The sequence below is a fragment of the Genypterus blacodes genome, unplaced genomic scaffold (genome assembly GCF_046128005.1).
Source record: "Genypterus blacodes isolate CSIRO-AG114 ecotype Tasmania unplaced genomic scaffold, CSIRO-AGI_Gbla_v1 ptg000076l_1, whole genome shotgun sequence".
NCBI lineage: Eukaryota > Metazoa > Chordata > Actinopteri > Ophidiiformes > Ophidiidae > Genypterus > Genypterus blacodes.
The window spans coordinates 3,055,853-3,081,088 of record NW_027466885.1 but is presented as its reverse complement, the minus strand read 5'-3'; the positions used below and the strand labels follow the sequence as shown (position 1 = coordinate 3,081,088).

Below are 25,236 nucleotides of genomic sequence, written 5' to 3'. Positions count from 1 at the left end.
CTCGATTCCAGAGTGGCTGGTGTTCCCCCTGTGGCGGGCGCCGGCGGCAACGTGGGATGAGTGAGTGGGTTAGTGTGGCGAGGAAGTCAGCGGGAGACGAGCCGGATCAGAACAAGGTTACTGCTGCCCACTGGGAGGCTGTCAGGGAGATGAACAACCACTCTACAAGCACACACACACACTTTACATGGGAGCTGCCTTCAGTCATTTAAAAAAAAACCAACAACAAAAAACCAACAACACACTCCTCTTCCTCTTCTTCTTCACACAAGCACTCAACATTAATCAACTTTATCTCCTTCACGCTCCTTCATCCCCTCCCGTTTCCCGGCTTTCCCGTGTGTGGTGATGCAGTGATGCTGCAGAGCGCAGACACACCCATCCACACACACAAGCACGCGCACACACACCCTTCAAGAAGTTCACAGACACACTGCAGATCGTGCTGCAGTGAGGCAGCGATCAGAGCAAAGCACAGAGAGGTCAGGAGAAGAAAGAAGAGCAGAGGATTCCTCCCTTCTTACTCAGAGACGAGACCACACACACACACACACACACACACACACACACACACACACACACACACACACACACACACACACACACAAACCAAACAGCGCCCCCTCCTGGTGCTACGCAACAAGCCAACACCCTAATCAGCCTCAACTCAGCCTCTGCGTCCTCGTTTCCTCTCCTCTCCTGCCACACTTCCTCTCCTACGGGCAATTACGCAATAAGTCACATTTGTTTAGTGAAAGGACCCGACTCGCTCCATTTGCCTTTAACGTTGGCGTGTAGCGTGTAGCGTGTAGCATGTAGCGTGTAATAAACCCCAGCAGTCACGGGTAGAAAACAAGAGTCTGATTTTAATTGGCCCGGCCGGATCATACTGTGTGTGACAGTAAACACCCCCCAAACGGCCCGGCAACAACAACACACCTGAACACATCACAGTTTAAAAGTTTTCAAATGAGAAAATACAAAACACAACTATGACAACAAAAAAGAGACAAAATGCACAAATCAGAACGGATCAAAACATAAAAACAGCACTGATCGTCTCCACATGTACCGTCTCAACAAGCAAAGACACTGAATGCACCGCCGAGCCCACTGAAGACAACAGAGCGGACAGCTTTTAAATAGAGGAAAAGGACATTTGCATTTTTCATCATCATGCAGAGGTGACGTCATTAAATAACCAATCAAAACAATAATAATATATACTTCTCTATATATTTCTCTCTCTCTTTTTCGGTCTCGTTAAAGTTTCAAGTCAAAGCTCTCCCGTCCCTCACACGGGGGACAAAGCGAGACGTGTTCAGGACGCCGTGCAGGAATCCGCGGCGTTTTCTTCAGCTGCGTCTTTCTTTTTGGCACAGGAGAAGACGTCGGTAATGGCAGTAGCATTTTGCGTTATAGTAATAAAAAAGAGGGCGGGGCCATAGCTCTTTTTTTTTTCTGTTAAAAATAAAATGAAAAAGCAAAAACATTCCGTGCGATGGCGGCGGCGACGTCGTCTCCCCGTCTCACTGCAGCATGCTCCTAATGGTCTTGTTGGTGGACTCGTCGTTCAGATGCTTGGTGGTGTACCTGCAGGCGACACACACACACACACACACGTATGTAGTCATCTGTGATCGAGGACGAGCTGAAGGTGGAGGACGAAGACTTAGGACAGATGGTGACAAAGAACGTTTCTCACATCGGACGTTTTTCAAAAAAGTTTAAGAGAGTGGAGAGAAGCAAGAGACAAAAAGACACGAGATGGCAAGACAATGGGAGACAGACAGGGTGAGAGAGACAGAGAGAAAAAGACACAAGGACGGAGCGAAAGAGACAAAGAATGAGAGACAAACTAACAGAGAGAGAGGTGGACAGAGAGAAAGACAGAGAGACACTGTCCTCCGCCCTCTGCCCCGTGTGTGTGTGTGTGTGTGTGTGTGTGTGTGTGGGGGGGGGCGTGGCCAGCTGTCCTACCTGAGAGCGTTGAGCAAACCTTCCACGCTGTTTGGCGGCTGGTCTCTGAGGACTTTGATGCAGCCTTTCATCTGTGGGACAGAGACATTCAGAGTTACACTCAGAGCAGCGCCTCACATGGCGACACGCCCCCGTAGACGCCGCCGTACTCACGTCGATTTTAGACGACTTGGCGAACGCTCCCACGGGATGGACGTAGTCGTACAGGATGATGACCCCCACCATCACGCGGAGGCAAAAGGACACCGTGTCCTCGCTGGCGAAGCGGCTGCGGTACTCCCTGTGAGGACGCAACGGGAAACGTTCACCACACGGGGAGGAGAGCCAGCGATCGGACAATCGTTTACAAATAGGAAGTCACTTACGGCGTTTCCAACATGACCTTGCAGACGCTCGCCATCGTGCTGAGGCAGTCCGTCGTGTTCTCGATGGGCAAGTTCTTATTCTGCAGAAGGAAGGAGAGGAAAGGTCACACACACTCAGGTCACACACACTCAGGTCACACACACAGGTCCGTCGGTCTCTCACCTCCGACACAAACTTGGTGGTGCCGTCGCTTAGCGTCTTCAGCATGGGCGTGGCGTCGGCGTAGAACAGCGATATCCGATTGGCCAGCTCGTTGTTGACCTCGTTCTCGCCTTCCGCCTGCAAATCAGCAGGAAAATAGAGATCAGGCGGTTTCATTGGCCTGCCATGTGTCCGGCATCATGCAGCACAGACGATCAGAACACTGCAGCAGAAACTCAGCACAGCGTGAAACACAGAGGGATTGGCCTGTGAGGATGAATCCCAGACGCTCGGCTCTCGTCCCCTTAATCCCCACGTCTCTGGAGGTTTCGGGGTCTCGCTACTGATTTGGGATCAAGTTCTGCCTCCACGCGCCGCTGCTCTCCGGCTTGTGCTGCAGACTTCCTGAGACCCCCGGCGGGGGCTCAGATGCTTCCTGTCGCACTGGCGAGGGGGCAGGTGGGGGGCGGGGAGGGGGAACGCTGTGTTTGTGGCGGGACGATGAAGATAAGCGACGGCTTTAATTGACACCAGGTGCGACGGAATAAAACCCACCCAAAGCAGGAGGCTCGGACCCACACACACACCTCAGCCGAGCCGCCATCCATCAGACTTTCCATCCCGCCACGTAATTAACGACTTTCACCTGGCGGCTCAGGAACACGCAGGTGAGAGTCATTAATCACACGGCGGAACAGAAAACCTGCCGGACTTTACCGAGCTCGTGTTTGACACCGGCGGAGACCAATCGTAATTACGAAAACAACACAGAAACGCTGAAGGCAGAGGAAAGTTTGGCTCCGGCTTCGCGGAGGGCCGCGACACGCCGGGAGAAGCGACCGCGCGGCTGCATCAGACCGACGCGTTCGAGGCGGCGGTTTGCATCAGCGCCTGCGGGTTTCCCCCCCAGAAATCTACGCGAATGTGAGAGTTCAGCGGGTTTGAGGAGACGAGTTCCACCGTGCTGAGAGGCAGAGAGGGTTTGATATCGGAACGCAAACGTCTCAGGTCCAGCGCTTTATCAAATATTAATAAAATAAACTCCTCGGCCTCAGCGGCACTCAAGATATTTTATATTCTGGCTGGCAGATCGGATCCACATGAAGCTGGAAAACACTCAGACAACTTATCTGCTCTGGACTGAACGCTCTGAGAGGAGTTTGCTCTCGTGCTCCCACACAGGCAAACAGACAGACAGGGAGACAGACAGACAGACACACGCTGAGGGTCATTAGCCACGTTACCAAAGCGGAGGTGGGCGTGGCCGTGTGGAGAGGACGGCGACTCACCGGGACGTTGTTGATCCGCATGCGGCTCAGGGTTCTCCTGTAGTAGCTGAAGTCGTTCTGGATGGCCGGGTTCGTCATCTGGAAGGAGTTAGAGCTCGTTCATACACAGGAAGGGAGAGGAAGAGAGACAGTTCTCCCCTGTGTGTGTGTGTGTGTGTGTGTGTGTGTTTTGATTGAGTAAATTAGACAGAAATGCAACAGTAAAGCTCTGATACCATCATCGTTTCATTACAGTCATACGACACTCTTCCCCTTCATCATCCTCATCATCATCAGGCAGTATCTGTTCCTGTTCCTTTGACAGGTGGGCGGGGCTTCAATATATTTTTGGAAAGAGGCTCAAACAGTGCTTTTTTTTTTATCCACACTTTTGGAAAAGTTCCTTATTCCTGTGAGCGGCGGTGCGATCCGGCCTCAGCGGACGGACAGACGCTGACTCCGCGTCCACTTAGTGTCACGGACAGACAAGAGCCGCCGCGCAACTGGGTCAGGAGGCGGCGGGTGGCAGTGAAAGATTGATGAGTGGGGCCTTGTACCCTGGTAGCATTCCTGCGTCCTGGGCACTAACTGGGGCATCGCAGGAGAAGAAGAAGAAGAAGAAGAAGAAGAAAAGGCCTCCGGGGGGAGCTGGGCGGGGTTCTGGGTGTTTACATCTGAGGGGATGAGTGTGTGTGTGGCAAGGATGAGTCCTAGTTGCTGGATTCAGTGACCTCAGCTCATCTGCTCGCCTCCTTTTCTCCACAAGAACCTTCATCCCCCAAAACACTGTAGAGCAATATATCGCAAACAGCAGGCGGCGCCGGGATTCTAATTAAAAGCTAATCATGTGCTCGCAGGATGAGCTTTGGGTCTGGAAACGGTGAAAATTAGTGTGTGAACGTGTAGGTGTGTGTGTGTGTGTGTTTGTGTGCGTGCATCTTACTTTGAGCTCATCGAAGCGCAGCGTGAAGTGCAGGATCTCTGCAAACTGCTTGGCCAGCGCCTGCTCGCGCTCCAGGTGCTGCGTTGGGTCGTCGTACGTCTCGCTGGTCAGAGCTCCCAGCAGGCTGTGCAGCGCCGCCTCTGTGACAAAACAACACGCCGCAGTTTAACACGGGCGAGGCTGCAGTCACGGGTTCAGTCATTGTTCATTAAGAGGTGAAGAAGAAGCTGAATATTGGTCTAATCTCCTCACTGTCACTTCCTGCACAGACAGGAAACAGCTCAGCCTGCACCGACTGTGACAGACGGAGGATAACTAAGACTTTCAAATAAACACTTTATACAACTTAAACTCCTTCCTACGACATTCTTTCATGCAACAAATGGAGCTCAAAGTGCTCCAGATAAAGAAGAGGACAGGCTGGAGATTTGCATTTTTAAAACAGGAGAAGAAGAAGAAGCCGGAACACAAATTATAATCCTTTAAGTTTAACAAGAAACAGAACATATAAAGTCATAAAAGTGAGTCAGTCTACACAAACACACACACACACACACGTCACTGTTGTGACCTGGAGGAAGATACTGAGCTATAATAACTATAATAATAATAACCATGTCACTGTGTTTGGTTGTCTGGGCTCTGATTGGCACACAGACTGATGATGGGACACCGGTGCCCAAAGTGCCCAGGGCCGCTTTGAGAGGGGGGGACAGGGGGGCGAGAGATGCAGATGAGAAGTGGAGCTAATGATCTCATTGGCATGGAATTAGAGGGGTGTGTGTGTGTGTGTGTGTGTGTGTGTGTGTGTGTGTGTGTGTGTGTGTGTGTGGTAGGGAAATGGGATTTAATTCATCCGGGATTAGGCTTATTGTTTTGACACTAAGTAAACACAGAGCCTGTGTGTGGCACGGAGAGCTCAGGACGCCAAGCCAGAAGCTCGGGCGGAGAAATGAACGCGGCGACTCGCCTGGCAGAGAGCGTTTCTCTCCGAGTCCAGGTTTGTATTTACACACACACACACAGACCCGGCCCCTTAGTAAGGATCCAGAGTCTAGACGCTTAAGGCGCGTTGGGTCATGATGACATAATCTCAGACGATGTAAACATCTGATACAAGGAGCCTGCATCGGGCGCACCAGAGCGTTTGTTTTATTCATTCCCAGCACGTTTGGCTATTCTTGCCGACTGCGCACGATGATGAGCGAGTCGGCGTGACCCAGATAAAAACCCGATTCACAGAGCGGGCCGCCTAAGAGGACCGGACGGGGAGAATCTGGAGGACGGGCATGAGGACTGGCGGTGGTGTACCGTAAATTGAGCACGTTGGCCATTCGGTAATGATTCCCATCTGCTCGGGCCGGCGTTTGCAGTGGAGCGGCTGATTAAAAATATGGCCCCGACGCTGCTGCAGCCTCCCCCCCCCCCACGTGCCGATTCAGAACAGAACTGGAGACGGAGCCGCTCAGAGACTCAGAGGCGAGCCACTACGCCATGTCTGGAGTCAGCAGGGGGGAGGGGGGGGAGAGAGCGGGGGGTCAGACGTCTGATCTCATCAGGTCACAGCAGAGCGGGCGAGCAGAATGCAAGCACGTAGGCGCTTTGCTGGCACGGGGGGAGGGAGGGGGAGGGGGAGGAGTCAGAGCACGGCGGCAATTGACTCCGGTCCAGTTGCTGTAATCCGCCATAAAGCAGGCGCTCTTACATAACACCTTTAAGCATCTGACACACACGGGTTTGGTTTTATTATTATTTATTATTAGACTGTGATTGCTGTTGTGTCGGTCACTATGTCTACATGCAGATATTTTGATTATTAGTGTGGCTTTGCCCGAAACGCCACACCTTCCATGTGCAGTGGAGGCCGCGGGGCTTCTAGCACGTCGGGCGGGACAGGGGGTCGGCGAGACGTCGCGGGCTCCCTGGAGCCTGGAGTCACGGCGGTGAAATGGAGCGGCGAGGCGGAGACGTGACCTACTTCGTTATGTAACAGTCGCAGCCGGCTAACGCCCGCCGCTACCGCTGACTGCATTCACCGTCGGGATTACGGGGGGGCGGGGGTCTGCAACTCCCCCAGGGTCAGGGTCAGGAGAAGATCAGGGAGCGTTAAGCCCCCCCCCCCCCCACCTCACAGCCCCCTCCAGCTCCATCTCCATGCTAATGAAACAAACCCACGGCCCCGCTCACAGAGGTCAGCGCGTGGAGGAATGCAAGCGTGTTCACATGAGGGTGGGGTGGGGGGGCATGGGGGGAATGCGTGTGCTGCATGCGTGTCGATTTGTGCAGTTCAGCAGCCCGTGTTGCAGAAGCGCAGGAAACTAATAAGCCGGTGAGACGCGGCCCTGTCTTACATAAAGGAGGTCGTCTGCTTCGCGGTGTCAAAGTTCAAACAAGGAAACGTTCAGAATAACGTAGCTCAGCAAACTGCTGACGTCACACGTATTTAAAGGGGCGTGGCCCGGATTCAGGCCTCTGCATTGGCTGGACACGTACCTAACCTCAGCGAGAACTCGTAGAACTTCTTCAGCTTGCCCACCAGGGGACCCACGGCGGCCCAGGCCTGCTCCTGCAGAGCCTCGTCGTTTGGATTCTGGATCGCCTGAGGGACGGAATCACAAAAAGAGCTTTCAGGATTTTATCTCTAAACGAGGGGAGATCAAATTAAAAGGCAAGATTTAAGTGTGTGTGTGTGTGTGTGTGTGTGTGTGTGATGAGATATAGGAAGCTTATCTACAGAGGGGGGGAAAGCTTCAGCGTTTGTGGGATAAATGAGGCGGAAACTATTCTGCACTCTGCCCTCCAGAAGTCTCCATTAAGTTTAAATGAGCTGCTGATTCTGGAGGTTAAAGGAGGAATTAAAGACTCGTTTCTCACAAAGTCGCCGTTGCTCGCTCTCGCTCTTTTTCCCAAAATTAGACGCCGCGCTGATAAGTGTTCGGTTTGAAATTAAACGGAAAATCCCTCCACTGCCGAGATCCATTTGTGGAGATTAAGGGCTGATTGAATAATTACGCCTCAGACAGCAGCTCCTTGTGAAGGCGACGTGTTATTCTGAAGTCTATTATGGAAATGAGACGGGTTAGGTTTCCTTCACTGAGGCCATTATTTAGAAAGAAACATTCCATTTACATGCACTTTATATCATTCAGCTGTAATGGGATTAAAAGTGCAGAGTGAGTGAATCAAACCGTCACACACACACACACACACCTGCATTAACTGAGTTAGAACAGCTTATTGGACAGTTTCAGTTTAGTGCCTACATGATGAACACAGAGAGGTGATGAAGAGTGAGAGATGGAGAGATACAGGCACAGAGAGAGAGAGAGAGAGAGACAGACAGACAGACAGACAGACAGACAGACAGACAGACAGACAGAGAGAGACGCACAGGGAGGGCAGACAGAGAGAGAGAGAGACGGAGGGGGGCAGAGAGAGAGAGAGAGAGGGCAGAGAGGGGCAGAGAGAGACAGAGGGGGGCAGAGAGAGAGACAGACAGAGAAAGGACAGAGGGGGGCAGAGAGAGAGGGAGAGAGGGCAGAGAGGGGCAGAGAGAGAGTTAGAGGGGGTCAGAGAGAGAGAGAGAGAGAGAGAGAGAGAGAGAGAGAGAGAGAGAGGCAGAGAGGGGCAGAGAGAGAGACGGCAGATAGGGGCAGAGAGAGAGACAGAGGGGGGCAGAGAGAGACAGAGGGGGGCAGAGAGAGAGGGAGAGAGGGCAGAGAGGGGCAGAGAGAGAGTCAGAGGGGGTCAGAGAGAAAAGAGAGAGAGAGAGAGGGCAGAGAGGGGCAGAGAGAGAGATAGAGGGGGTCAGAGAGAGAGACAGACAGAGAGAGGACAGAGGGCAGAGAGAGAGATACTGAATCTTAGCTTGTATGTTTACTATACTTAGAGGACGAGTCAAGCAGCCATGTGTGACTTCCTGCGAGTGGTGAGGTTTCCCCTCTGGGGGACGCCACACACGGGCGGCTCACGCTGTAACAGCTTTAACGTGCGTGTACCAGCGCTGACTGAGGCGCCAAGCGGGGGGGCGGGGGGTTATAGGGTTACCAGATCGGGAGCGGGGGGGCAGAGCGCTACATAGTATGTAAGTAACACTGGACAAAAACATAACGCGATTATCAGAGTGTTATCAAATCCGAGCAAGAGGGAAAACGCCTCGGGAGTGAAGAGGTGGAGGCCCTTAGTCGGCCCCCTGTGGAGCCGCCAGCCGCTCTGGCTCCGGTCTAACTGCTTTAGCCGCTCGGCCCCGGGTACCTCTCGGATCTCGGCGCCCGCTCCCTTGTACGCCTGCAGCTCGTCCAGGATCCCCTTGGCGTCCTGCAGCACCACGTCCACCTGCTCCCACACCTCGCGCTCGGCCTCCGTGGGCTGGGCGTCTGCGGGGGGGAGGGAGAAGGGGGAGAAGGGGGAGAAGGGAGACAAGGTCAAAGGGAGGAAAGCAGCTTTGGGGTCTAAATCCATAGTCAGTTTAGCAAAAGTAAGACACAGGAAATCCTCCAGTATTTGATATTTCAATTTGTAGCCCGACTGCATCAAAACACACAAAGCCACTCCGTTTTGAACATGTCAACATGAAATACAACAATTGAAATAGGGTTTAACGGCGCCGTACGTACAGGATCTATACAGTACTGGACACTTTGACACACAGAAGCTGGTGTGTGGAGTGTGATTGGATTAATTGCGGCGCTGCTTTTACACCTCCACTCTCCTCAGCCAGTCAAAACGCAGACAGACGGTTTAGTTGCCTCTGTTGCTGTGTGCGAACGTGGCAACACGGAAAGCAACAGCAGCAGCAGCAGCAACAACAGCGGCGCCTGTGAACCTTCTGCAGCACCTGAAGCCAAAGCCGCCTGCCAACAAACCCTGCTGCAGCTGAAGCTGAGGCTGAAGCTCCGGCGCAGACTCCCACTTTACACGCCGCATCAAAGTTGCAGGCGCCGCATTTCGGTTTGATCCGTTTCAATGAGGCGCCGGCTACGCTGAGGTCTGATTTTTTAAGGAGAACATGGTTATTTCGCAACGTTTCCCTTTGTGCAGAAAATCATCCGGAAGCGGTCTGAAGCGTCTCGGGGCTGAAGGTTCTGGAGCACAATGTGAGCCAAGGAAGAGGAATCCTACAGCGAGGGATCAAACCCTGCTGAAGGCCCGAGGCTACACACACACACACACACACACACACACACACACACAGGCTCAACTCCAGCGCTTTACATTTGAGGAAAGAGTGTGTATGTGTGTAGTGGGGGTAGGGGCGTGGGGGGGAAAGCTCTGGTGCAACTTTTTTCCCTGATTGATATTCCGCACACACACACTGCAGCATGGAGAGGCAGGTTGATGGAAAACTGGTGGTGGATTTGATTCCTTTGCCTCTGGGAAGAAGAGCGCAGTGTAAGAGATAAGTGGGGTGTGAAAGGGCTTAAAGACTGCGGAGGCTCTTTTACATTAGGGTCAGATATTCACGCGATCGATATCAGGAAAGAGGGGGGAGAGAGGGGGAGAGAGGGGGGAGGAGGATTATTTTAATGAACTCACTTTCAAAATCGAGGAAGAAATTGGGCTCCTGCTCCAGATCTGTGCACGTCAAAACTTTTAGTAGGTTCCCCATGTTAGGATACCTGTTGAGAGAGAGAGAGGGGGGGGGGGGGGGAGAGAGAGCGAGGGAGAGAGGGGGGGGGGGGGGGGGGAGAGAGAGAAGGAGAGAGGAAGACAGAGAGAGAGAGAGATCAATAAATCAGGCAGTGGGTGGAGGTGGAGTGGGTGGGGGCGCCCACGCTGCTGTAACCATGGCGCCTGTTCTGCTTTGCCGCTCTGGTTCCTACATGAACTCTGTGGCCTAGTGCCCCAGATGTGCCCACACACACACGCGCGCACACACACACACGCGTACACCGGCGTTCCCTTCGGACCCGATGTGTTTTTTCCCCTCCAGATGTTAAAACCAAAATAATAAAAAGCGGCGTCCGAGTTTCCTGCCTTGCTAAGTTTGGTTGCGCGGATGTTTCCAGGCAGAGCGACTGTGAGCTGTGACTGATCTGCTCCTCCAGCCTCCTCCAGGGAAATCAGCTCATCTGCGCTCACATCTATAGATGCAGCGGGCAGATGTTTGCTGCACATAATGGGCTACAACCAATTAAAGTTGTATAAAAGGAAGCTGCTGAGTAGAAACAGGAGATAAGCGGCGTCTCGCTGAATCCTTCTCCTGCTTTGGATGTTAATTAGTCGGCGTATGTTGGGAGCTTTAGAATCCTACAGAATCACGGAGAGCTCAGCAATCAGGCGTCTTGTTCCTCGGCGTGGTGGAACAACTTCAACGGCAGCGGCGGAGGAGAGCAGAGACTCAGCAGAGCGAGGAGACGGCGTTCGCTGCACCCACCAGTTGCCCCCCCCCCACAAACCACTTCTTCTACTCCAGCAATTACACGTCACAGACACAACACCGCCACTCCCATACATTCATTTGGATGATAAGGAGGTTTGTTGTGACATTTGCCCTCGTGTCTCTTTGGATCCGTCTTCGTCACACTGTTAAGTTCGACGATGACCCGAGACGACGTTGCTATGGTGACCAGCATTGACACGGAAGATGTGCAGGTCCCTGTCTTAATTATCATCCAATTAGAGGATGGAGGGATGGATTTATAAGTCCTTAATGCTTTTCATAAGAACTCTGGTTTGTTTTCTCCAGGATCCTTCCAAGATTTCCATGAACGTATAAACTGTGCTGTAGCAAGTTAAAATAAGACGTATAGCAGTATAGAATCAACAGGTCTGTGACGTCGTCAACAAGTAGTGAACAAGAGTCGACGCCTTTTTGCCGTCTGCGGAGCTCAATCGACAAGAGGAGTCGACATCTGTCAGAGATCTGCAGCGGCTTGGCGGGAAACAGCAGCATCCATCAAAACGACATCAGCAGAGTCAGACTTAACCCTTGGGAGAGACGGGGGAGAGGCAGACGGGGGAGAGACAGACAGAGGGGGAGGAGGGAGTGGGCGTAGAGGCGGCGGTGACAAGGTAAATCACCCCGACGCAGGTTGATGCAGACAGACGGGAAGCATCCAGTCAGCAGAGGGGTGGAGGTGGAGAGAGACACTTTAAGAGGCATGGGGGGCGGAGGGGATGGGGGGGCGTGTTGGTGTTCTTGCATCTCTAACATGAACCTGGCAGACGCTGGCCTCACCCAGTTCCGTTGCGTTGTTAGAGTGAGTACACGGCGGCTCGATGTAATTACCTTCATCTCAAACAAAGACAAACAGGAGGTCAGCAGTTTCCCTCATCAATAGTTGAACCTGCTTACCGATTAATCGTTAAGAGCTCACATGAACTCACAGTGTATCATAGGGTGTGTGTGAGGACTACTGCAGTCAGGACATCTATAGATTTATGGAGACAAAGATGCACCTTCACCTCTCTGTTCTCTATATATATATATGTTTCTTTAAAGATCTCAAATGTAACAATCTAACTTCAAACTGCAGCTCCCAGTTCCTCCATTTAAACTCCTGCTGTCTGTCGCTTGATTGGTTGTTACATGCTTCATCTTCTTCTTCTGCAGCTGTCTGACTGCAACAGCGAGAAGCTCCATCATCACTCAGACTCATCGTAAACACACAACCTACGTTATCAAGTAAGATTCTCTTAATCGATACAACAGGGATTAATCGATAACCGATTAATCGACAACCGATTAATCGTAAACACCAGACGATCTATCAACACTGTTCATTAAGCGACAAAAGCTCAGACAAAACACTTTTTAATTGAGTCATTAATTATTACTAAACAAAGCTCTATTAAACCCTGTGTAGTAATGGAGCTTTGTGAACTCTGAGTTATACACAGATTTGTCTCTCTGATCTGTTGTTCCCAGTGAGCACCTGCACAGCTCCACCTGCCTGCCAGCCCGGCCTCATCCTGCTGCCCACTAATGTGACCTGAATGTCCTTAAAAAGCAGCACCTGGTCCAGGCCGTGGGGAGGGACTGAGGAGCCAGAGGAGCCCGGGTATCTGCGGCGCACAGACTCGCACGCACTCTCCAGAGCCGCTCCCCTCTGCTGTGTGAAAGTGGGTCATGTTAAGGACGGGGATTTGTGTGGCAGCGTCTCCGCCAGAGAATCATCCAGCTCACCCAGGAAACTCAAGATTTAAATTGCTTAAACAGCTTTTAGATCTTTCTGTCAGCCAGGAATGTGTCAGAATATTCAAATGACATCCGACATAAACATCCACCTCTCTTGCCAGGATGTGCTGTAATTCTCCTGATGCCAACGACTTTAAAATCACAACTTTGAGTCAATATTTGCCAGATTGAGAGTAAACTGCTTGTTTGGTGATGGAGAGAGAAAGGGAGCAGAGCAGCCAGAGAGAGACGGACGACTTCACCGCCCCTCTCTAATGGTTTTACAGTAGCACCCAGGAGTGCCTGAGCACCGCCGACAGATCCACGACAGGCTTGTTGTTGTTTTGAACCCCCCCGCCGAGCCATCGCGTGCTCGTAGCGAGGTAGGGAGTGAGGGAGGGAGGAGGAGGAGGAGGGGGGCGCTGCTTCTAAGGCCAGGGGCAGATCCTGACAACCAGGAGCCCGCGCAGCTCTCCCATTGGCTGAGGAAATCTACCCAACAGCTCGCTGTATCCATGGAGTCCAAAAAAAATTTGTTGCCATTGAAAACATTGGGGCAGCCAATGGGAGGGCGGCTCTGGGCGAGGAGCGAGTACAGTAGTAGTAGTAGGACTTGAAAGCACATGAATATATTAATACAGATGAGGTAATGCGCCAAAAACAGCGGATTAGTGGCAGAGTGAATTCAGCCGGAGACGCTGGAGGAATATATAATTCCTTTACTGAGCACCAGGAACTGATTTCATCCGACGGCTTCACTGCAACACACACACACACCGATCTGTGTGGGGGTTACATTTTTAATGGTAAAAAAATATACAGGAAAAAAAATACTGATGAATATGAAGAAATCACAGCTGACAGTGATCTCTCTCTCTCTCTCTCACACACACACAGACACACACACGCGTGTCAGTGCAGCCCGGTCTGCCTGGAAACAGCTCCGCCTAAATCATCTACCTAAAATGGGAAATGTTGGAAATGCTCTAAAATTCCACAGCCCAAATATTTGGAGGGGTGCAGGTGGTGCAGAGAGGCCGGCGCTGCTTTGAGGGCAGAGAGAGAGAGAGAGACGTCGACACAGAGCCACGCCCATATGCAGCAGCGTGACCTCTGGAAGGCACCGGCACACTACGGAAGCTAAACCCGAGAAGGAGGGCACGGCTGAAACCCGGCACTGCGGCACCCTCCCGCAGAAAGAAAAGGGAGCGCTGGGGCGACGGCTGGCTGGAGCGCGGCGATACTGCTGACGCGCCACAACCGGGCTGCAGCGTGAGGATCCACGTGCCCCGCTGCTCTACTATGGAACAGAAACAACGCCCTCCTCTCCTCTCCCCTCCCCTCCCCGGCCAGGCGCAGAGAGTCACGTGGCTGCAGCCGTGGAGAGGCTGAGCACTTGCCTGGGGCGTGGAAGGGGGATGGGGGAGAGGGAGAGGCAGAGGAGTCTGTGTGTGTGTGTGTGTGTCTGTGTGTATGAGTGTGAGAGACTGTGTGTTTATGTCTGAGGATATGTAGGTCTGGAAGAGCAAATACCTGGCTCATATGGGTCTGTCTTACATATATAAAGCTGCAGATGTGTGAGTCGGTGTGCTGAGTGTGATGTGCGTCGGTGTGTTGGAGGGGAGGGGACGGCGGGGCGTCACACTGCGGCAGAGGCGGGCGGCGCTGGGCAGCTTTAAACTTGACCTAGATTTCCCCGGTGACACGCCACATCGCATTAGACCGCTCGGCCAGAGCCGGACCCCGCCGGAGCCGCCTGACACTCGCCCGACTCCACAGGCAGGAGACGGGGGAGTCGCTTCCCCAAATTGTGCCGCCGCCGCCGCTCGCTCGCTCGCTCGCCTCAAACCCCCTCCCCTCCCCCCACATTTCAACTTCTCCTAACCCCCCCTTAAGCATCTCTTGCCAATCCTTACCAGCTGATTGGAATTGGCTTAAAGGGGGCGGGGGTGGAGTGTGTGGTGGGGGGGGCGGGGGTGGAGTGTGTGGCGGGGGGGCGCGGATGGTGATGAGGAAGGAGGTGTCTGCGGTGGAGGTGGGTGCAATTTGTTTGTTTATGGGGTGAACTGGATTACCTCGTAACCACGCCTCTGTATTATTACAGCAGAGTAAACAGCAGCTATAGCCCCCCCCCCACCGCACCCCACCCCATACACACACACATACACACACACCCCAACCCCCCACCCAGATTGAGGCAAATCAAAACAAACCTCAGCACCACATGAGGGCTGACAGCAGCACTAAAGGTGACACAGAGTAACAGCTGCACCGGCACGTGTGTGCACACAAACACACACACACACACACACACACACACACACACACACACACACACACACACACACACACACACACACACACACACACACACACACACACACACACACACACACACACACACACACACACACACACACACACACACACACACACACACACACACACACACACACACACACACACACACACACACACACACACACAATGTTCACCTCCAAATATGTTCTGCAGGGCGCGCAAAGGTAAGTCAGAAAGAGAAACAGAAGCCTGTATCTAACTCCGTTCTGCTATTTCAGGGGATGCGTTTCTCTTTTATTGTGGCGGGCAGAACTTCATGGATCCATAACGGTGCATTCAAAGACCAAGAATACTCAAACTTAACAAAAACAATGTCAGTGATTGATGTCATTTCATTTCCTGAAAATCATTGGCAATTATAGTTCATTCATCAATCAATAACATGACATCACTCTCCTCTCTCTCACCACAGATCAGCACATATGGAAACCCAACCCGTGTCACACACAGAAGCAGATCAGAGGAGGATCAAAGAGGGCGCGCCTCATCCTCGGCTAATCGCTCTTCTTTGGACGGCACCTGATGAAAGTCGGAAACCATGGAAACAGGCACGTACACAAGACCCCGAGCCGGATCGCCGGCTGCGCTGAAACCGAGCCGGCGGCGAAGAGAGGCTCTCAGCGACCACTCAGCAGTCACGCCAAACTGAAAATGTGCACCGTCAAGAATCCACAGATCCTGAAGGCTTACAAGGGGGGAGGGGGTGGGGCTGATGATGATGATGCCAGATTAATGGACGCCAATTTGCTTCAATGCTCAAATCTGTTTGCCTCAACATCTCACCTGACCTCTCCCAAACACACCACCCCTCTCAGTCTTGCTGCCTCCACAGGTTTCTATGACTCCAGCGCGTCCTCGCCCCCCTGCCCTTGAGAGTCCTCCTGACTGCTCCCTGGGTTGCATTAGGAAATAAGGAGGGGGGGGGGCCGTGTTGACTCACTGTCGTCGGTCTCGACAGCCGCTCCCTGGGGGGGCCGCCGCCGCCGCCGCCTCCTCCTCCACCCATTCACTCAGATCCTCCATTCTGCTGCTCAAACAGCCCTGAGCCGCGGTTACCGGAGTGACCTTCTGCTTGAGCGCCACTCGCTGCATCGCCAAGTGTCGCTCGCTCTCTCACTCTGGTTTACACTTGGTGGTCGGGTGAGACAAACTGACGCCTGGTTTACACGCAACGCTCACACACACACACGGATGGTTGAGCAGCAGCCTCAATATTTCCTTTACACATTATCATCATCCTAACGGGATTCAGGGTGGGGCACTCAGGAGCATATTTGGAGGGATGATGAGTTTGGGAGATGAGCACCGGCTCGTTCATTCAGTGAGAGTGGACTGCCACCTGCAGGATAAAAGTAGGTACGCACGGCAAGACACGAGGACCACTCCCAAACCTCCTCACAATCACACACTCCAGACACACACTCTGAAGCTTTAAATGACACATTCACACTAAACCATGGGAGAAGGCTCAGAAAATTCTACCACTGGGTGCAAACAATGTGAAATGTCAATAATATAAACAACAATAATAATATAATAATATAATAGCATAAGTAGTAGCACTAGTTATGTGCAAAGTGCTTTACAAGTGTTCAAAATGAAATTGCATAAAAACTATAATTTCAAAACTGCTGATGTGATCAACAGAAGTAGGAATAATTTCCGGAAAGCCTTCTGATGAAAGGAGCTTTGTGGACAGATTTGCAGCAGGATGTTGAACTCCTGGTCCACGGCGCTGCTCAGGCAGGCTCACACACGGTGGCCAGGGGAGATTTGGGGATTTCACAGGCTGATAACAAACACGTGTAAGTCTCAGTAATAACGGCAATTACAATCAATTCTGGAATGGGCAACCAGAGAAAGAACCAACATCCTCCCTACTGAGGAGCGACGGTGATGAGCGAGCCAACAGCACCATCTAGTGTTAGCGTTCAGGTACTTCAAAGGAGGCAGATGAACAATTCCAATTTCATAAATACAAACACAATTTCAACAGACAGGATTATAACGCAAGAGTTTCATATTGAGCAGTCGGGCGCAGCTTTAAGGCCGCCAGACGGGCACACCGAAACGGGAAAAAGAGCGTCCTGATGCCCCACTCAAGGGAACGCCGGCAGGAAGTTGCACAGCGTGTCAGCCCTGCCGTGGCATAAATAATATATACCAGAGGAGATGATGGGAGCTTTTAGCTGACATAACAAGCCGCTCTGCATATTACACCCACTCAGACATATCAGCTCACATTACCTATTCGGCATCAGGGCGCTGCCCGGACGGCGTCCACATGCTGAGTCAGGGTGGAGTAAACTCTTCCTATATCTAAGTGTTTCTATTTGTTACAGAAAACACCTGTGATGACTTAGACACACACTCTCACAGGTAAAACAGAGCATGAACATTGTTTGGTAAGCTAAATTAAGGCTCTGATTTAAAGAGCTCAATGTTTCAGTGCTTAAAAACCCCATCAGCTGTTTCTTCTGTGATACTACCACACATCACCAGAGGGGGGCAGCATTGACCCGCTTATGGTCGTAGTAACAGGCTAGGAGAGAAAAAGCTTCACCTCAGGCTACTTCAGTGCCACACCTCCCCCGGCTTAGAGAGGCTGATCCATCCTGTCTGTCTCCACACACACACACACACACACACACACACACACACACACACACACACACACACACACACACACACACACACACACACACACACACACACACACACACACACACACACACACACACACACACACACACACACACACACACACACACACACACACACACACACACGCGTACACACACACGTCTCAGTCCGCGGAGTTAAGTCACTCTGCGGTGCCACGCCGCCTTGTTTTCCCCACAGGGTCGCGTGCTCCGTGCTCAAAACCAAAATAGCTTCCCGCTCAGGCTAAGCTGCTGGATTTGAGTTGCAGCAGCAGCAGCGGCTCGGCCTACATGAAGCCACACTGCAGAGCCACCTGAGGCTCAGCTGCAAAAAGGCAGCCCTTTGCATTCCAGCGCCGCAAGCTACGCTGATAGTGGTGCGTCATGGTAACGGTCACCAAGGAGACGTGGAGGAAATTACAACAGGGATGGGCTCAGACGTAAGCAGTAATAGTTGGGCAGAGACAAGCAGACAGAATGGAAAACTAAAGCGGAAACGTGCAGTAAATAGTATGAGATAAATATTCCAGAGTACTAGACAATACTAGATCAATAATTCAGGGTATGACAACACGGCGATTAAGTGCTTGTGCTTGCTCAGGTTGTGACATCGGAGAGAACATCCAGAGCTCCACTTTGCTTGCGTTCAAAACTCCATATTTCTGTCACATAAGCAGAAAATTCCAACTTCCTGTTCCCTCCGACGTCGAGCACAAAGGTCGCCTCTCTCCTCCAGGCCTGTTTGTGCCACTGTTTAGAAAATAAGGTCTCCGTCTTTCCGGAAGAAGTCGAGATTGTTGCCAGAATAAAGTGGGAACATTTTGAGAAACCACCGGGAATTGTGCGTGGAAAGGCCACGACCCCGTGACCCCAGCGAGCCGCATACACAAATGGGCCATGGGGAACAGGAAGCAGGAGCATCTACCATTACTCAACAACCTTTTTATGGCCCACAATGCAATTCATTTCCTGAGCCGGTATTGCACACACACACACACACACAAGACTGGGTGCAGACTGTGGTGCACCTTTGCCCATTACAGTGAAGTGAGGCTTTACATTAAGGTATGAGTCTATTTAATAAGCATACAGCAGACATGGACATCAGCCTCAGTGGACGTTCACAGTTCATCCTTTCCAACTCGATGCAGCGTTTAAAGCAGGCGTGCCGAGTGATGAGGTCACCAGTTCAGCCAGCGAGACCCTAGAAGTCAAAAAAGGGGGGCACTTACCGGCAGAGGAGCAGCGCCGCCGCCTGTCAGGTGGAGCAGGATGGGTGGCGGCGGAGGGGGGAAGGGGCCTGGCGGGGGCGGGGCAGGGGGGGCCCAGGGTCACAATCCTCAGCCTCTCAAACCACAGCCAGGCAGTAAGACTGCAGACGAGGGGGGGGGGGGGAAGAGAGAGAGAGAGAGAGAGAGAGAGAGAGAGAGAGAGAGAGAGAGAGAGAGAGAGAGAAAGAGAGAGAAACACCATCAGTGTTTAGCTCAACAAACCCACTGAAAGTCCCACTTCCTCCAGTGGAACAGACACACACGCACAGGTCACACCCTCCAACAGGTTTGCATGTTTCCCTCATTTGCAAAGTTGTGATAAAACATGGAACAAAACACACACGCACACACAAACACAAACACACCGCTTCCTATTGCGCAACACTTCCTCCGATTCAGCGAGCGTTTCAGGCTTTCTACAGACTCCTCGTTTCCTCCTGTTCCTGCGGCAACAGAACAAACAGTCGCTCATTCCAGCCGGCTTCAGCCAAATCTCAAACTAGATGCCATGACAACCAAACCTAAGAGTGGACAAAACACGCGCTTTAAAAGATGACTTTCTCACAGAAATGCAACCGGAAATCCGCATTAGGGTGAGCGTGTGCGTGTCTGGGGGGGGTTCAAGCTGAGAGAGGTGAGATGAGTCAAGTCATGAACCGCAGCCACGCCGTTCCAGGAGGCGACACACTGAGTGAACTGTGAGGGCCCCCGCCAGGGGCCGGACCAGTTTCCTGCTCCACCTGCCTGCATACAAATCGCCACGGCGACAGAGACGCGCGGTGTGTTGGTTCAGAAAGCCAGTTTACACGAGCGCGACTTGGCTGGGGGACGGCGCCTGGACCTCTTCTCTGCTTGGAACGTGATGCTGGAGTGATGAAGAAGCCCTTCGTCGTCATCATGTCAACAACGACCTGTGTTACTGACTCAACTCATTTAAACGGGTCCACGTGTGTAAACAACAGATAAGACGCACCTGAAACCTCTCGTGTAATATGCTGAGCACATCTGTGTGGGCCCACATGCATGTGTGTGTGTGTGTGTGTGTGTGTTTGCATGTGTGCTGCAGATGGCAAAACATGTGTGCATGTGTGACCCATGCAGCTGAGCACTGAGGGAATAATCAGATCTATACTGTGTGAATCTACCACTGCATCCATTTGTCACACACATTTTCCCTAGTAGTACAAATGTGTGTGTGTGTGTGTGTGTTGCACGGATCAGCACTTGCAGCACCTATTTCAATGCGGCTCAATAAAACTTCCATTTAAAACCTCTGGTTGCTACGACAACTTGTGTTCTCCGTTCTCCATATGGAAGGCGAGCGCTCGGGGCTGAGGTGGAACATGAGATGTGGACAGTGTGTGTGTGTGTGTGTGTGTGTGTGTGTGTGTGTGTGTCAGAACACTCCCACAGATCAGTTTGATGGAGCATTGATGTTCATCGCCACACCAGGTTATTCATATTAGTATGGACGTTCTCACACACGGCAGCTGCTCGGCAAAGTACCGGTCAGGTCGAGCGCAGGGCATCAGCATGGCGACAGGATGTGGAAACGTGGCGTTGTACCCACTGAATGGCCAATTGCAGCAACACCCACCCACGCCTACCTGGACTGACACACACACACTGCAAAAACAAACAATCTCCACAGTGGTGACATGCAGAGGCGAAACGGTGATAACACAGGAGGAGGTCAGGTCAGGAGGCCAGAGGACATTTTGCTGCCTCCTGCTTTGAGTCCTTTAAGGCTAAAACGATGGCTGTATGGGTGGGCGCCAGAGGACCTCTGTGCTCTCCTGTAAGGTGCGGGGGCAGGGATAGACGCAGAGTCGCAGCCTTTCCCTGCAGACGAGGTCGCATTATTTTTAGCCGGCACGTCGAGCGGCTCCATGCAAAGGCCACTTTGCATTTCACCAGCTTCACTGTGAAACATGTGGCCGCTGCTACGGTTACGAGCTGAGGCCTTTGGTGGGAGGGAGGGAGGAGAAAAGGACAAAACTTTGCTCCATCTTGTGCTTACATGTGCGCCCACATACACACACACACTCCTCAATAAGCTTCAGTCATTAAAACTTACAGTTCCGACTCAACATTAAGCAACCTGCGGCCTTCTGGATTTCAACTCACGAGCCAGATGAAGGCATTCTCTGCAGTGTTGCGAGTGTGTAGCACCTCGGAGGCCCAGTCAGCTTTCCTGAGCGGTGACTCACTGAGGCACGACGTGTCATCATTTCAACTCAACTCGGAACAAGAGCAGACACGCAGCGGCCAAGAGAGAGGCAAGAAAACCCGACTCAAGTCTGTGTGTTACTGTCTTTATGTGTACCAGGAACACGGGGGGACGGACACAACAACGTAAACACCTCGCAAGACTGTGCAACAGATCCGCCAAACGCTTAGCCCAGACTGTCAGAGGCGCTGGATCAACACTGCGGTGAATTCCGGAGGCGTTTTCAGTGTCTGGCTTGCATTAGATTGCACAGGTGTGTGTGTGTGTGTGTGTGTGTGTGTGTGTGTGTGTGTGTGTGTGTGTTCACCAGCTATACCACCACCCGCTCACTCCCCAACACTTAACACATTCCGTGTCTCCCCGCTCCACCCTCGCCTGATTAACTAAATCAGGGAGTAGCACGCTCAGAGAGAGACGTGTCGGCGTGCAGGGATGTGTCTGTGCTGACAAGCCTTGCTAAACAAAAATGCAGAAACTATGCAACTAACTTAAACGAAGATGACTTAAAGAGCATTTGTTGTCTAAATATTCTGTACATTACATAAATAGAGGAAATAGATTTTTATGAAGTGCTGCACTTTCTCCACGGCCTTTAACTGCGTAGGATGGCTTCCCGGGAAGTTCCGCCTGCGTTCTTGTAACTGTATCCTGAAAAAGGATGGAAATGTGCAAATGAGATCTTGTGCCGTGTCAGCAGAGGGAGCGACTGACCGTAATTACCCTCAGACACACCATCAGCACCACAACTGGCCAAGCTGCTCACATTGGCACAGCTTCTTAGGATTTGGATTCGAGATAATTAGCGATTTTAACTCGGATTCGATTAATCGAGCAGCACGAAATACAACAAATATCCCAAAATGTCAGCAGGAGAGTGAGCCATGAAGATCTACAGTAACCTCACCTGGGGGAGACAGATCAGTGGCACAACATGGGGTCTGTGGCCTATTTGGGGGCACCGGGAAGCTTCCTGGGGAGCCATAAAGGAGGGATAGTTACAGCATGTTCCACTGCTATTTTGACCCTCAAACTGTAAAGAGGCGCTGCTTTGGAGCCGCTCCTATGTCGGACACGATCCCTGCCACAGAGGATCCTTGAATAAGTCCTGGAAAACAATTAATAATTAAAACCTACTAATCTGCTGCACTCACCCTGCGCACTCTACTCTCTTGTACTCCACACCTACATTCTTACCTACAAACTAGAACCTTCTACGCTCTCAGACAGGTTCTCTGGAGGTACTGGAGCTCTGTGGCTGAGAGACCCCACAGGAGAGAGTCGAGCTCCGCAGCTTGGTACGTCCTCCCACCTGCTCGCATTACAACAGGAAGCCACGCAGACCCCAACCTGCACACGGCCATTCAGTCATTGTTTGTTCCTGCCTTTATTTATAGAGCCACACATATCTAATGATCATGTTGATGTTACTGGTGTCGGGGCATCAATCTGACCTGTGTGTGGTCGTCTTTAATGCTCCTGTGTGGAGGTTGTGCTGTGTCGACTCACGTCTACAATATGGTTTGGTCCTTATGGTAAACAAACGATGCCTTTACCATCCCCCATATTGCTGAGGCTTCTTCTTCTTCTTCTTCTTGTCGTTTCATGTTTGTAGGCCAATTTTAGGGCGCATTACCGCCACCAACTGGACTGGAGTTGTGATTCAGTCGGAAAGCACCACAGACCCCTTTCTACCAACACATGTAAAGGTCGTATGATACTGCACCTCTCTGAACCAAAGGATCCATCTCTGACTGTTCAGGGGCTCAAAATGAGTTTAATCAACCAGCACGTGATGTTTACTAAACCCTCTTATGCATGATTTCACTGGGCGTCACTGCTCACTCAGCATGCCTCACTGGCCTCAGTGCAGCACAGCAGGTCCAATTTGCAGAAGCAGCAAGCGTGAGACCTCTGAGACAAATTTAACATTAACGTTGCATCACAGCCGCAGCTAAGTTACGCTTGCCTCACATACCATCAAATCCGGTTTCCTTGACGTTTCACTTCCACTCTCTGAGCCTTCGCACAGCCCGGCTGCACGGGAAGCAACTTCTTCTCACGCTGAGGCACAGACAACCGCTGCAAAATCACAACAAGTCCAGCCCACAACCTCAGTGCAGCATCTTTATCATAAACAACGGGACCATATGCTTCTTCATACTGCAAGTGGACCGTCTGGAAGCCAACTAATGACCTTTAGGAAAGCCCAGAACCATGGGTTGGAAATCACTGCCAAAATGCCAGATGTAGTAATAAACATCAAACATAAATAATCCATCATAAACTGAAAGATATGTGGGCAAAAACCTCCAACCGCCCTTGAACGCATCATCATTAACGCATTTCATTACATATATATTCATTTATATGTCTTACTATACAGATATAACACTTGTTCCCGTTTCTGTTAACGATTTGCTTAATGCCTTCATGTAAAATTATGCAAATATGTACAAATATGACATAAAAGACTCTTTACACACTAAATCTCCATTTATCGTATATGTTTTCGCAATTAAACACAAATGTAATAAGATGTAATCAATACCTGTGCCTGTAGAGGAGTAATGACAGTATACATTACTGCCAGGAGATAAGCATTCATAACCTAATCGATAGAGAATGACTAGTTAAAGCCTCTACAGTTAATAACCTGGTATTAGAAATATGGGTCAATCATGTAACATTCAAAGCCTCTGGTCAAAAAAGGAAGAATTCATTCCAGCTAGCAAAATTAGCCTCAACAAATCCAAAAAAAGGAAAGTTAGTGATAAATCGAAAGGTTTAAGCCGTGTTTTCCACCAAATTTAAATTATTTTCACAATTTATATTACACCGTTAAGCAACTTGACGTGATGCGTTCGAATTTCGCCGGACACGTTTGTGAGTCATCCTCTCATTTAGTCTCGGAGTAGCGGGATTAACGGTGAGAAACCAGCGCGATTGAATGGCAACATGTGAGCCATGAAGGCGTCCGGTGGTAGAGTTGGACCGGAGTGTCCCGTGTGCTCTTACCGTGATGCCCGCAGAGGAACCCGGGAGTCGACGCCTGAACACCACGCTCGGCTCCGGCAGCGGTCCGGACTGAAAGAAGCATAAACGAGCCGCTGCTGCTATTTCCGGGTTGGTTCTCGAGCGTCACCATGCCCGTTAAACAGCAGGAGCGCTCGGTTTGCTCATCAAGGGAGGCGAGGGGCGGTCTACGAACGCCTCCCCCTGGTTCCCCCGCGTCTGCCCCGCCCCGCTTAGATGCTAAAGAGTTCTCCGCTGCGGCTTCCTGGATTACTTTTAAAATTCTAACCCAGTTTATGAATGTCGCGCCACAGGTTTATTAAAAGACGTTTAAGAGTGAACACGACGATCTCAGACTGCCTCGAAAACAGCGTCCGAGGGCCAATCACTCTACCGAAGTGTCCTTGAGCAGGAGGTTAATGAAATAAAGCGATATAAGCGCCAGGGGGCGTAGTTGTGCTACTTGACCCCCCCGACCCCAGAATCACAGCTTTGAATCACACCGTATTTATCATCATTAATAACTTTCAACTTGAACAACCAAACACAACAAATGAAGTGTCAGACTTTTAAATGGTTATCCGTCTCTTTTTAATGGCAGTCAAGTTGCAGACAAAAGTGCTTTAATCAGACTTTGAATACAAAAATGATCCTGTTCACTTGTCCATTAATCAAAATAGTTTTGAGGATCTAAATAAATACCAAATCCAGTCGCTACCGAGCAAACAATCCTTAATCTTAAGGCTTAAGTGGTTTCAATTAACCCATTATATGGCTCCAGAGTCTGTTAAATCAATACATTATTCACATTTACCTTCATTTGCACAATTAAAAGATAGTTTGCTCAAACATACCAATAAAACTCACAAGACATAAAACAAA

General features: G+C 51.1%; 1 protein-coding gene across 4 annotated transcripts; it reads right to left on the bottom strand.

Annotated features, from left to right (window-relative positions):
- Positions 1–846: 846 nt before the first annotated feature.
- Positions 847–24,481, bottom strand: fam49bb (family with sequence similarity 49 member Bb). 4 transcript variants are annotated; one of them, XM_076158325.1, is made up of 14 exons: positions 24,358–24,481; positions 22,247–22,312; positions 21,921–21,990; positions 19,074–19,213; positions 10,234–10,316; positions 8,953–9,074; positions 7,192–7,297; positions 4,699–4,838; positions 3,777–3,854; positions 2,509–2,625; positions 2,346–2,425; positions 2,134–2,260; positions 1,981–2,051; positions 847–1,593 (listed from the first exon to the last, which is right to left on the bottom strand). In XM_076158325.1, exons 5-14 carry the CDS (start codon positions 10,304–10,306, stop codon positions 1,530–1,532), a joined length of 978 nt encoding a protein of 325 aa, XP_076014440.1. In that variant the 5' UTR covers positions 10,307–10,316; positions 19,074–19,213; positions 21,921–21,990; positions 22,247–22,312; positions 24,358–24,481; the 3' UTR covers positions 847–1,529. The 4 variants fall into 4 exon arrangements, with proteins under 4 accessions (XP_076014440.1, XP_076014439.1, XP_076014437.1 ...); XM_076158324.1 differs by lacking the exon at positions 21,921–21,990; XM_076158322.1 differs by lacking the exons at positions 21,921–21,990; positions 22,247–22,312.
- Between the last annotated feature and the right edge of the window lie 755 nt (positions 24,482–25,236).